Below are 12917 nucleotides of genomic sequence, written 5' to 3' on the forward strand. Positions count from 1 at the left end.
GTCCCCTTCGCAACACCAACCTCGTTCGCGCGGGTTCCGCCAGCCTGCACCGCCCCTCGCGGTTGTACCGCCCCAGCACAGATCCCTCCCACCTGTGCCGCCTCCTCCTTCCCACTTCCTGGTGTGTTTATGCTGGAGCCAGAGCTAATCTGCGCCTGATTTTTCTGCATGGTAAGATGTAGGACTCGAGAATCAGAAATTCGGTTGAGAAGACAGTGTAATTACCTATAAAAACTATAGTCGAGGAAAAGATAAATCAAAACTGTAATCTGAGAGGCCAGCTTTTAACTTGTTCTGGTTTTGAGGCCCCTGGGTAAGGTTTAGTGGGTTAAGCATGGGACTCTTGATTCCTTCTCAAATCATGATCTCCGAGTTCCTGCGATTCAGCCGGCTCTAGGGCTCTTCTCTGGCAGGTCGGGACCTGCTTGGGATTCTCTCTCTACTCTCCCCTGCTTGCATGCACTCTTGCTCGCTCACGCCCTCTCTCTCTCTCAAAATTAACTTAAAAAAAATTGCTCTAGTTTATGTAAAACATTTAAAATAGCACTTGCAAGCTAGAATAACTGCTTCAGGGATTTGCTTTGGTGGTCGTGGTTTTGTTAATACTCTGTATGGTCTAATACTAGGTTCACGCTGCAAGAACCTTTTTCTATTTAATTTTTTTGAGCCAGGTCTTTTCCAGGAGGGCCAAAACAAGTCAGGAAGCTCCAGGAGGAAAAACTTGTAATATAACAGGTGTTATGATTTGTCTTTAAAGAACTTTGACATAAATTCTGAGTGATTTTTTTTTTTTTAATTTAAGTAATACTTTTTTTTGGCCAACAATGACTTCTCTTTTTAAGTTTTGTGTTTAATTACAGTTAACATACAGTTATATTAGTTTCTGATGTACAATATAGTGATTTAACACTGGTGCTCATCACAAGTGCATTCCCTTTTTTAAATTTATTTAATATGAAATTTGTTGTCAAATTGGTTTCTATACAACACCCAGTGCTCATCCCAACAGGTGCCCTCCTCAGTGCCCACCACCCACTTTCCCCTCCCTCCACCCCTTATCAGCCCTCAGTTTATTCCCAGTTTTTAAGAGTCTTTTATGGTCTGGCTCCCTCCCTAACTTTTTTTTCTCCCTTCCCCTCCCCCATGGTCTTCTGTTAAATTTTTCAGGACAAATGCATTCCTTAATCCCCATCACCTATTTAACCTATTTGCCCACGCTGCAGTGATTTTTAAAGAGTCAAAGGTATTTCAACCCAAGAAGACCAAACTTGCATGTGTGTCAGTACTCTCTACTCCACTGGGATGATGGACTGATGAAAATTTAGCCAGACTATACTGGAGAGCTTTAACGTCCTCTGATATATTTCATCAATATATTTTTTAAAATATTTTATTTTGTAAGTAATCTCTACACCCAATGTGGGGCTGTAACTCAAAACCCTGATATCAAGAGTTGTGCTCCACTGACTGAGCCCATCAGACACCCCCATTAATAAATTTAATTGGCTGACTTCGTTTTACATTCATAGGTTCTTCATTCCCATTAGGCCATCTAGACTGAGCAATTACATTAATTGGTTCCTGCTTCAACTTTTTGTGCTAATGTTTCCATTGATATAAATGATCGAAATCATATAAGTGTATTGATGTACATTGGGTATAGATTGTCTTTGTTATTAATGGAAAATATATGATTTTCTAGCTTAAAAAAACCCAAATTATCTGTGAATATTTATTAACAGTGGATACAAATTTTGTTTCTTCATAAAAATCTTCTACATTTTCTATATCTGTTCAGTTCCCATAATTTAAATGTTAACCTCTTGGGGTGCCTAGTGGCTCAGTCAGGTCCGACTCGATTTCTGCTCAGGTCATGATCTCAGGGTTCCTGAGGTCAAGCACCACATCCGACTCTGCACTGACAGCAAGAAGCCTGCTTAGAATTCTTTTTCCCTCTCTGTCTGCCCCTTCCCTGTTTGCACTTGCACGCATGCTCTCTAAATTAGTTAATTAATTAACAAACACTTTAAATGTTAATTTCTTGAAGACAGAGACTATGACAGGATTTTTTTTTTTACAATAGGGCTTAGCACATCATATAAATTATGATGAAATTTTTAGGTCCTCAAGAATAAAGGTATTCTGGAGGCACCTGGGTGACTCAATTGGTTGAGTGTCCAACTTCAGCTCAGGTCGTGATCTCCCTCTTTGTGAGTTCAAGCCCTGCCTTGGGGTTGATGATGTCAGCATGTCAGCACAGAGCCCTCTTTGGATCCTCTGTCCTTCTCTCCCTCTGTGCCCCTCCCCTGCTCATGCTCTCTCTTTCAAAAAATAAATAAAACGTTGAAATTTTTTTTAAAGAATATGGGGCAGCTAAGTGGGTCACTCAGTTGGTGAAGCATCTGACTTTGGCTCAGGTCATGAGTTCCAGCCCTGCGTCCGGCTCTGTGCTGACAACCCAGAGCCTGGAGCCTGCTTTGGATTCTGTCTCTCCCTCTCTCTCTGCTCCATCCCACTCATGCTCTGTCCCTCTCTCTCAAAATAAATAAACATTAAAAAAAAATTTTTTTAAGAATAAAGGTATTCTTTTTATTTAAAGCATATGTTAATTATTGCAATCCCTGGTTTGTAATATATGTCATATAATGCAATGCTATTTACAGTGATTATCATTTATGTAAAAAAATTTTTTAATGTTTATTTATTTTTGAGAGAGACAGAGCACAAGTGGGGAAGGGGTAGAGAGAGAGAGAGAGAGAGGGAGAAAGAGAGAATCCAAAGTAGGCTCCAGGCTTAGAGCTGTCAGCACAGAGCCCAAAGAGGGGCTTGAACTCACAAACACTGAGATCATGACCTGAATTGAAGTTAGATACTTAACCAACTGAGCCACCCAGGTGCCTCCATTCTGCCTGAGCAAAGCAAGCACACCTATTTTACATGACTTAAAAGATATTTTTTTTTTGTATAAGTTTAGGCAGATATTTCATACAAATGTACTACAACTTTTCTTAATGCCCTAGGCCTTTGACATTTTCAAGTTCACACCACGTAGTTCTCTGTATTTTATTTAAATAAAGGAAAAGCAAACCTCAAAGGAGAAGCTTTCCTCAAAGTAAACATTTAAATTAAAAACTTTTGCGGGGGGGGGGGGGCCTGTGTGGCTCAATATGTTAAGCTTCCAACTTCAGCTCAGGTCATGATCTCGCAGTTGGTGAGTTTGAACCCTGCCTTGGGCTCTGTGCTGACAGCTCAGAGCCTGGGGCCTGCTTTGGATTCTGTCTGTGTCTCCCTCTCTCTGCCCCTCCCCTGATCACACTCTGTGTGTGTCTCTTTCAAAAATAAATGTTAAAAATATTTTTTAAAAGAATATCTGCTAGAGATCACTGCTTGTTTCCTAATTTTTTACCTTAATACGTTTTCTTCCCTATTATTAAAAGACAAACATATAAACATAGCTATAGTAATAAACTGCTCATGTGTGCAAAGGTATATTTGCAATTATTTCTGGCCACTTACTTGGCATCTGAACTATGAGAAAGACCAGCAGATTCTCTATGCTGTTCTAATCTCTGCAGGGACCTAGGAAATGAGTTTGAATTAAGTAATTAAGGCCTTTGTAGAAGCCACTTTAACTGAAAAAGAAATAATGTGCATTCAAGAACGATTATGTATTGAGAGGTGTGTGATGACAAAGAAGAAAGTAATACCCTGAGGCTTGTTGATTTTTCTGGTAGGAATTCTAATGTAGTCTTAGACTCCAAGGTTTTTAGACAAAGCTACAGGTTATTTCCAATACATTTCCTGCTATTATAATATAATTAGTTAATTAATTGAATTATAATGTGATTAATGTAATTGTAATATAATATATAATTTCACCTGTTGTCTAGATCTTTTAAGATTCTTTAATTCTAAAACACAAAGTGGTTGTTGATTCTGTTGAAGTACTGACTAGCCTATTTTCTGAAAGTTCAAGCATAATTTATGGGAGAGAATTAATGCCGTGCATACACTTTTAGGATTGCCTTTCAAGTGAGCATTTAACAAAATACATCCCAAGGCAAGCTCATCTGATCATGTTTTATGCATGGTTTTCAGAGAGTGAAAGTCACTCCTCAGGGGTATTGTAATTAGAAGATAGGCATAGGGATAGAAAATAGTGTTGAGTTCCTATTCTAGATTTATAATCACTGTATGCCAGGGATGTACCCTTAGCACATTTGGCATATTTTTAAGGAACTCTGAGACCATTTGGATCTTGGGAAGACGTTTCATTAATTTGTTCTTTTTTATGTGTGTATATATATACAATTTACTCAGTTTTTTTTTTTCTTTAGTTACAAGTTACCATACGGACTAAAAACGTAGAAAAGCCTCATAAATACCTTCCTTTTCTAAAATTCCATAGTATTGTTTTGTTATGGACCCGGCAGAAAGAGTTCGTCTGAGGGTTTTTTTGTTTTTTTTTTTTAAGTTCTTTATTTTGATTTTCATTAAAAAATCCGCTTCATTTCAAGTTTCTCTTCCTGGAGTCAGTTACATGGATTTCACCCTGTGGTAACTTTTGAAGAAATGGAATTCGCTGTTTTTCCTGGGTCTTCTTTTCTAAGCAGGTCCATTTCCCTTACTCAGAATCTTAGCACTCACTCTTGGGGCGACCCGAAAAAGCACCTTGGCACCTCCCACTTGGGGCGGGAACGAATCACAAGCTTCTGCAAAGTTGATGGACGGGACGGTACTGAGCCAAGCCTCGTTGCTGTCATCGCTGGACACTGGCGATTGGTTGCGGGGGTACGGCGCGGAACCAATGGGAGCGGCTTCCCGGCAGAGTCCGTGGAGCGCGCGGGAAAGAGACCAATATAAACTGTGGCGGGAGATTCGTTTTCGGGTCCTTGTCCAGTTAAACACCCTCGGTTGGGAAGTCATTGATTGCTCCCCTCTCCTCGCGTTTGAATATGGTGCGGACTAAAGCGGACAGTGTCCCAGGCACCTACAGAAAAGGTGAGGAGGTTGAGCAAGGCAGTGGGGGGCAGGGGGTTCTCCCGGCAGCCCCTCTGCGAGCGGGAGAGGCCAGGGCTCCCCACCGCCCTTTGAGCCAAATGGTCCAGCCGTTCAGGAAGCAGCGGCCTGGCCCCTTTACCAAGAGGGAGGAGCGGCACGGCCAGGGGATGGTTGGCCTGCTGTACTGCATCGCGGAGCTCTCCTCACCAGGTGGCGGGGTCGGGGACCGTGGTGAGAACGTGGCACTGAGACTCGGTGTCGGAACCTTACAGCCCTGTTTTGAATGCCTCCTTTCCTCTCCACAGTGGTGGCTTCTCGAGCCCCCAGGAAGGTGCTTGGTTCCTCCACTTCTGCCAGTAATTCCGCATCGCTTTCGTCGAGGAAAGGTAAAAAGCGCCCCTGCAACCCCTGGAGGAACCTCCAAAGAGGATCAGGCCGGGCACCGCAGTTCTCCTGACCTGCAAGCCCGTTGACCCACCTTGGAATTTATTTTCCTGATATTCTCACACTCGAGTTTCTTTCTTGCCCTCTGATATAGTGAGGGGGCTTTGGCTGCCTGACAGGTTGGGGTAAAGGTGGGGGTCACAAGGAAAAGAATCTCAGGCCTCAGGGTTAGGGATGGACACGATTTATCTTCAAACCTGTTTTTCTTTTCTAGTTTAGCGTTTTTATTTTTAATACTGACAGATGTCCTTTTCTTGTAGGAGGCTATTTAAGCTCTCTTTTACTAGATTAAGAATTAATCTAGTAGTTGATCGTGCTAATCAAGTTGTCTGCTTAGCGTAAACGTTTTTGTTTTCATTTCTGCATGTTTTTTTGTTTGTTTTTTGGCATGATGTCTGTGTGTGTGTGTTTTCCAACTGTGCAGCTCCTGATACCGCCTTTGGGACATTAGGAGGGAAAACTTGGCCCGATGAAATAGCTTCACACTACTCCTTCTGTGCAAGGAGAGGTTGAGAAAATACTGTGCCATCTGGTGCCTCATTCCTTTCCTAGGAAGTTGAGCAGTTAGGAAGATTAATTCCACAAGGCCTAGTTAAGAACATACAAGAAAGCACTGTGAAGAACTTCATGGGTTCTTAAGTTAACTTAAACTTCCCCCTGTTCCAAATTAGAAACAACTTACCAAAAAATATATGCATGTGTGTACTAATTTGCTCTCTTTAGATATAAAGGAGCTGTAGGTCAAAAGTATAAAGGTGATGAATTTATTGAGAATATTCCATACCCTGTACCATTAAATTCCAGTTAGGGCTACATCCCATTGTCTGGTCCACTGTTGTATCGCCAGAGTCAACTGAATAGGCCCTTAATGAACTTATGTTAGCCAAATGCACCCCTTAAGGCATTTTAAAGATCTCTATTTTTTTTTAAAAGTTTATTTATTTATTTTTGAGGGAGAGAAAGCAGAGGAGGGGCAGAGAGAGAGGGAGAGGGAGAATCCCAAGCAGGCTCCAAACCGTCAGCACAGAGCCAGACCCAGGGATCAGACTCAAACCTAGAGATCATGACCTGAGCTGAAATCAAGAGTCAGACTCTTAATCAACTGAGCCACCCAGGTTCCCTTTTTGTTTTCTTTAACAGGTAGAGTTTGTGACAAATGTGTTTAAAGCAAAAGATCTATGTAGTGACTCAGTAATTTGCTCATCTTGCTATTCTAACCATTACTTAATTAGGAGGCAGAAATTTTCCCTCTATATTACTGTTTTAAAATAATCAGGAATCGGGGCATCTGGTTGGCTCAGTTGGTAGAGCATGTGACTATATCACGGTCATGAGTTCAAGCCCTAGATTGGACGTAGAACTTACTTTAAAAAAATCAGGACTTGGATTTACCTTATGAACTGAAAAGGAGCCAATAGCTTTGAAAAGTGAAACCTAATTTTGTGGAAACTTTCACACTGCTGTATATTTGTTTTGCCTTTCACAGGTGCTTTAACTAAATGACTTTGTTAAGTAAAATTTTGGTGGTTTACACTACACTGTGCTACCTCATATTAGGAAAAAATGTGTCATGTTTTAATATGACAATGGGTAAGACTATTTGAATAGTTATTCGTCATCGCACATTTTCTAATTATTTTAAGATGAATGTAATACCATATACTCTTTAGATTTGATGTTAAAGAATTGTTTCCCTTTAAGGAATGGCAGTTGTATCCTTAGTTCTTACTTACTTCCATCTGTTTATATTTTATAGTTGAAAATAAGTATGCCGGAGGGAATCCAGTTTGTGTGCGCCCAACTCCCAAGTGGCAAAAAGGAATCGGAGAATTCTTTGGGCTGTCCCCTAAAGATTCTGACAAAGAGAATCGAATTCCTGAAGAGGCAGGAAGCAGTGGCTTAGGAAAAGCAAAAAGAAAGTAAGTTTCACATTCTGGAATATAAAGAAAATACTTATATTCTTTAAAAAATTTTTTTAATGTTTTATTTCTTTTTGAGAGAGAGAGAGAGAGAGAGAGAGACAGAGTGCGAGTGGGGGAGGGGCAGGGAGCGAGGGAGACAACTGAAACTGAAACAGGCTCCAGGCTCTGAGTTGTTAGCACAGAGCCGAACTCAGGTCTCAAACCCATAAACTGTGAGATCATGACCTGAGCGGAAGTTGGATGCTTAACCGACTGAGTCACCCACGTGCCTGAAAATTCTTATATTCTTGAAAATAAAAGACAAGTGGAAATTGAGTAACTTTGAAGTTTCTCCCTGAACAGATAAGAAAACACAAACCAGAGGTTTTTTCAAACTTGTACTACTCTCTTATTCTAAGTCACTCCCGAATTTCAAACATCAGTGAAAGGTATTATTTTTACTCCTTTCAGTCACCCAAAGAGGATCAGTTCCCAATCAGATGATAAGTGCTATATTATTAACCATGAACTTCCTGTCTTTATTCTTTAATTTTTACTGTCTATTTTTTATAATCTTTTTTCAAAAAAGAAATTTCTATGTTGGTTTATCTAGCATCAATTCTATTATGTCCACACCTCAAAAAACTACTAGTTCAGCCTCTACAAGAAATAAATAACCAATGTAGAAAGGTTAGAAAATCCAGAAATTTTCATCACTTAGAAAATCACAACTAACACCATGGTGTATTTTCTTTCCAACTTCTCTAAAAATACATAAAAATACTTTAAAAATAAAACAAGGTGGGAATAAAACTGCATGCATACAAAGTTGAGTGTACACGCTTTTTAATTTTTTTTTTTTCAACATTTATTTATTTTTGGGACAGAGAGAGACAGAGCATGAACGGGAGAGGGGCAGAGAGAGAGGGAGACACAGAATCGGAAACAGGCTCCAGGCTCCAAGCCATCAGCCCAGAGCCTGACGCGGGGCTCGAACTCACGGGCCGTGAGATCACGACCTGGCTGAAGTCGGACGCTTAACCGACTGCGCCACCCAGGCGCCCCTAGTGTACACGCTTTTTAAAGAAGATTATTAAATCATGCTTTTTAAGCCTTTAATGTCAGGAGTATGCTCGTGACAGAGGTTAAGCAAAAATTCAGCACTCAAAAGTACAATTTTTATGCTGTAAAAACATACTAAGTATCAATAGCGATTATTTCTGGGTAAAAATCTCTCCTCCTACTCATTCAGTGCTACCAACTTTCAACAACAAACATACTTCTAAGAATTGGGACAAAAAATAATGCTACTTGAAAAAAAAAAGGCCAAGGAAAGCTGCTTTGTAAAAAATAGACTTATAAATAATAGGATCCAGGCTCTTTAAGCAATTTGGAAAAGTTGTGATTCAAACACAAATTATTTGACTGGAGGTATGGGGAATGGTGAGCATGGGTGGCCACATGGTGCCATATCACTGTCATTATGCCCCTCAATTTATGACCCTGCTAGCTCTCTCTCCTGTACCAGCCAGGAGCCTGTGATCCTCCAGCACACCAAGCAGCAAGTCTGACCCAGGGCACAGTGACTAACGTGGGCAAGAGAATGGTGGCCATGCTCAGTCTGGGACTGCTGTTTCTGGCACTGTTCTATTGACACAGATTTATTCACGCATTCCTTTAACTAGTATACCAGGTCCTCTGTCTGAGCCCACAATGTCCACCTGTGCCCTGCAGTTAGCAGCCATTTTCCTTGTGGTCTTGCTTGCTTTTCTATATTTCTACTCTTAGACCCAGGCCAAAGAACTCTATTGTTCACCATTGCATATTCTAAAGCCCAATCCATATGGTGACTAGAAGTCCAATGTGACAAGGAAAACACAGGTCTTCATCAGATCTACTAATTCCACTCTTTATTATGTGAGTCCCCAATTGTACTGACTTACAGAGCATCTGAAGGATTTCACCAGATAACAAATGCTAATATTAAATCTGCTGGGAGTTTCACATACAAGACTGAAGAGAGACAAACATTGAAAATTAATGATGTGACCAGGAGCACCTGGCTGGCTCCGACTTCAACTCAGGTCATGATCTCACGGTTCGTGAGTTTGAGCCCCATGTCTGGCTCTGTACTGACAGCTCAGAGGCTGTAGCCTGCTTTGGATTCTGTGTCTTCCTCTCTCTGCTCCTCCCTTGCTCAAGCTCTGTCTTTGTCTCTCAAAAATAAATAAACATTAAAAAAATTTTTTTTTAAAGAAATAGACACTCCATGAAATTTTTGGTTCACGTTTTCACACACTGATGCTTAAATGTTACAGTATCCAATATGGCCATAATAGGCTTAAGAAGTGTTAAATCGGGGTGCCTGGGTGGCCCAGTCGGTTGAGCGACCGACTTTGGCTCAGGTCATGATCTCACAGTTTGTCAGTTCGAGCCCTGCATTGGGCTCTGTGCTGACAGCTCAGAGTCTGGAGCCTGCTTCTGATTCTGTCTCCCTCTCTCTGTCCCTCCCCCACTCATGCTCTGTCTGTCTCTCTCTGTCTCAGAAATAAATAAACATTAAAAAAAAAAAAAAGAGAAGTGTTAAATCAAGTTAAACCATCTCTATTTATTTATTTATTTATTTATTTATTTATTTATTTATTTATTTAGTACAAGTGGGAAAGGGGCAGAGAGAGAGAGAGGAAAAGAGAAAAATCCCAAGTAGGCTCCATGGGGCTCAATGCAGGGCTTATCATGAACCATGATATCCTTACCTGAGTTGAAATCAAGAGTTGGATGCTTAACTGACTAATCCTCCAGGCACCCTAGATTTTTTTAAGTAATCTCTACACTCAATGTGGGGCTTAAACCTATAATCCCGAGATCGAGAGTCACGGGCTGACTCATCAATGCTCCATGGACTGAACCAACCAGGCACACCTTTTTGGCAATCTTTACACCCAACATGGGGTTCAGACTTAACAACCCTGAAGTCATGAGTTGTATGCTCTTCTGACTGAGCCAGCCAGGCTCCCCTGTTATGAGATATTTAAAAGGAATGTCAAACTCTAGATCAGTAACTAAATTTTGGATTTTAATAGACTTACTTTCATGATCCTGTAAGTTTATTCCAGTTCCCTGTCACTGTTTGGTACCTTGTTCTTTCTCATTCTGATATGACAGGCTAATAGTCAATATTAGGTACAGAATATATTACAACCCTCTTGAATTATTTGTGACTTCTTCTAAGGAAACAAAATATTTGGCAATGTAGCCAAATATGACTACATTAATCATAACAATAAAACCTATATTACAAGCTTTCAATTATATGGAGAAAAATTACACATATATTCTCATAAAGAATTTTGATCCATGGTGTAATAAAATTTGTGACATAAAACTAAGTAATAGAGGTTTATATTATTCCTTTAGGCCCCTTGCTTAGATTTGTTTGTTGAAGAAAGTTGTATCTCTTTATTGATAGTAAATCAATAGATTTACTTTTGATAGTAGATAATAAATTATCAGTTTATCAGAAGGAATTCTGCTATAAACTCCCTAATTTATAATCTGAAACATGGCTACTCCTACGGCTTTATTTTTCTCACAGAGGCAGGGTAAAACTCCTTTCAGTTGCATGGGGGGGAATTCAGAATCAAGAAAAACTATCTACTTAACACCTTGAATAGAAAGAACTATGATACATAAAGTACAGCAGGTCCTTGCCAAAAGTATGCTTGGCTTATGGTCGTGTTCATTTGTTAACATGATTTACTTCCAGGAAAACACAATGAAGACCTCTTGGTAATCTAATAGTAGGTAAGTCAAAGATAGTCTCATACCAAGTTAGAATACCTTTGTTTTAGCTTCCTTCTTTCACTACCTAGCTCTATGACCATTTAGGCTTATGGGATCTAATTTGAAAACTGCTTATTTCAGAATAGATCTCACAGATCTTCATCAGCTCTAAAAAAATTCTGAATTATGGTTAAGTTTTTAATTGACTTTCCTCTGTAAAAAGTGTAATGAGTACAAAATGGCTTTGGGGTAATGTAAATTATTTTTCAAAAGCTGCAACTACCATATGCACACTTAGCCAATTTTGAGATTTTTTCCAATTAGGTAATATGTTTATATGGTTCAAAAGGACATACAGTTAAATATGACAACTTGGTATGTTTTCTCTGCTCAAATGGATTGGTTAATTTTTTTGCTTTTTTATTATCACACAGTCCTTACTGTATGAAGGATTGATTATACTGTTTATTAATCCACTTAACCTGTTGAAAGAAGATGCTATAGAATTAGAGATTCCATTTTTAATAAAAATAGCAATATATCCTAAAGGAGAAAACACTCATCTGACAAATTAACAAGTAAAATAAAGATTTTGTTGCTCTGGTACTTGGAATTTTTAGGTGTTGGTCAACTAATGGAGTTTAATTTTCTCTCATTTCTATTCACTTGATGAGACCCATTGCACTATTAAGCTTCATGATTTATATAGGTTGATAACTTTTTTTTTTTTAGCAGTTGATATTCAGGTGACTGAGTTCTCTATTCTTTTCACAGAGCACGTCCTTTGCCACCTGATCACACAGATGATGAAAAAGAATAGAACTCTCTTAATTCATCCTTGACTAATGTCTCCTGTTTATTATTCTAGGATGTAAATTTGGATAAATGTATTTGTTCCAATTAGCTTTGTTGAATAGGCATTTAATTTAAAAAATGAGGCTTATATAGAGTTACTCAAAAGCAAGTCATTATGATATTGGAGATTTGTAAGATTCGTTATTGGTTACTTACCTTGGTATTCAATATAACGCAGTATTTGGTTTCTTTTACCTGTTATTAAGCTTCTTGTTCTTACTAAAAATTAATCATTGAATGGTGTTCTAATTACAAATCTGCTGTATTTGAGATTTTCTTAGATCTTTGTACTGCTGCCATTTTTATTGGCGTTTGATTATTAGAATGGTGCCGTATTTTTGTTCCTTTTATTTGCTTTAAGAAGCAGTTAGATTTTTGCACATTAAAAAAATTCAGTATTAATTAAACTGAACCTAACCCTTTTTAAGAAAGAGGGCCAAAGATGCAATGTTGAAGAAATTTGGATGGCTATGTATCTTCTCCTTAAGAGCAATATGGCCTGAGAATTTAAACAGTTGATAAAGTTTCTAACAACAACAAAGCAGATAAAATAAGAATTTTAGAATTAGACAAGAAGATTTCATAGACTACATTAAAAGAGAGAAATTTTCCTAGAAATGCATTTGATTCAGTATCATAAAATACAACCTTTTGGGCCTGTACTTTTCAAGTTGGAAATCAATAAAACATAAAAGGCAAATCATGCCATAAATCCAGAGATATGTCTAGAGTCCTTAGAGCTACCATTATATATTTTAAGATAACCAGGGGTATAATTAAAGAGGTGGGTATAATATAACTTAGTAACTGATATTCTTGCTTCCTTATCACACTTTTTGCTTCCTGATATTCTGTTGTCTAAGTTTACCATGTTTTAACAAGTATGTTCTTCTGAAGTTTGTTTTTAATAAATGAATACTTATTTTCACAATA

The 12917-nt window shown here is 38.8% G+C and overlaps 1 protein-coding gene across 2 annotated transcripts; it reads left to right on the forward strand.

The window, feature by feature from the left end:
• The first annotated feature begins 4797 nt into the window (after window positions 1–4797).
• Window positions 4798–12917, forward strand: PCLAF (PCNA clamp associated factor). 2 transcript variants are annotated; one of them, XM_019832257.3, is made up of 5 exons: window positions 4798–5001; window positions 5307–5387; window positions 7202–7364; window positions 11113–11150; window positions 11904–12917. In XM_019832257.3, exons 1-4 carry the CDS (start codon window positions 4956–4958, stop codon window positions 11123–11125), a joined length of 303 nt encoding a protein of 100 aa, XP_019687816.3. In that variant the 5' UTR covers window positions 4798–4955; the 3' UTR covers window positions 11126–11150; window positions 11904–12917. The 2 variants fall into 2 exon arrangements, with proteins under 2 accessions (XP_019687816.3, XP_003987091.1); XM_003987042.6 differs by lacking the exon at window positions 11113–11150.

The sequence above is a fragment of the Felis catus genome, chromosome B3, assembly GCF_018350175.1.
Source record: "Felis catus isolate Fca126 chromosome B3, F.catus_Fca126_mat1.0, whole genome shotgun sequence".
Taxonomy (NCBI): domain Eukaryota; kingdom Metazoa; phylum Chordata; class Mammalia; order Carnivora; family Felidae; genus Felis; species Felis catus.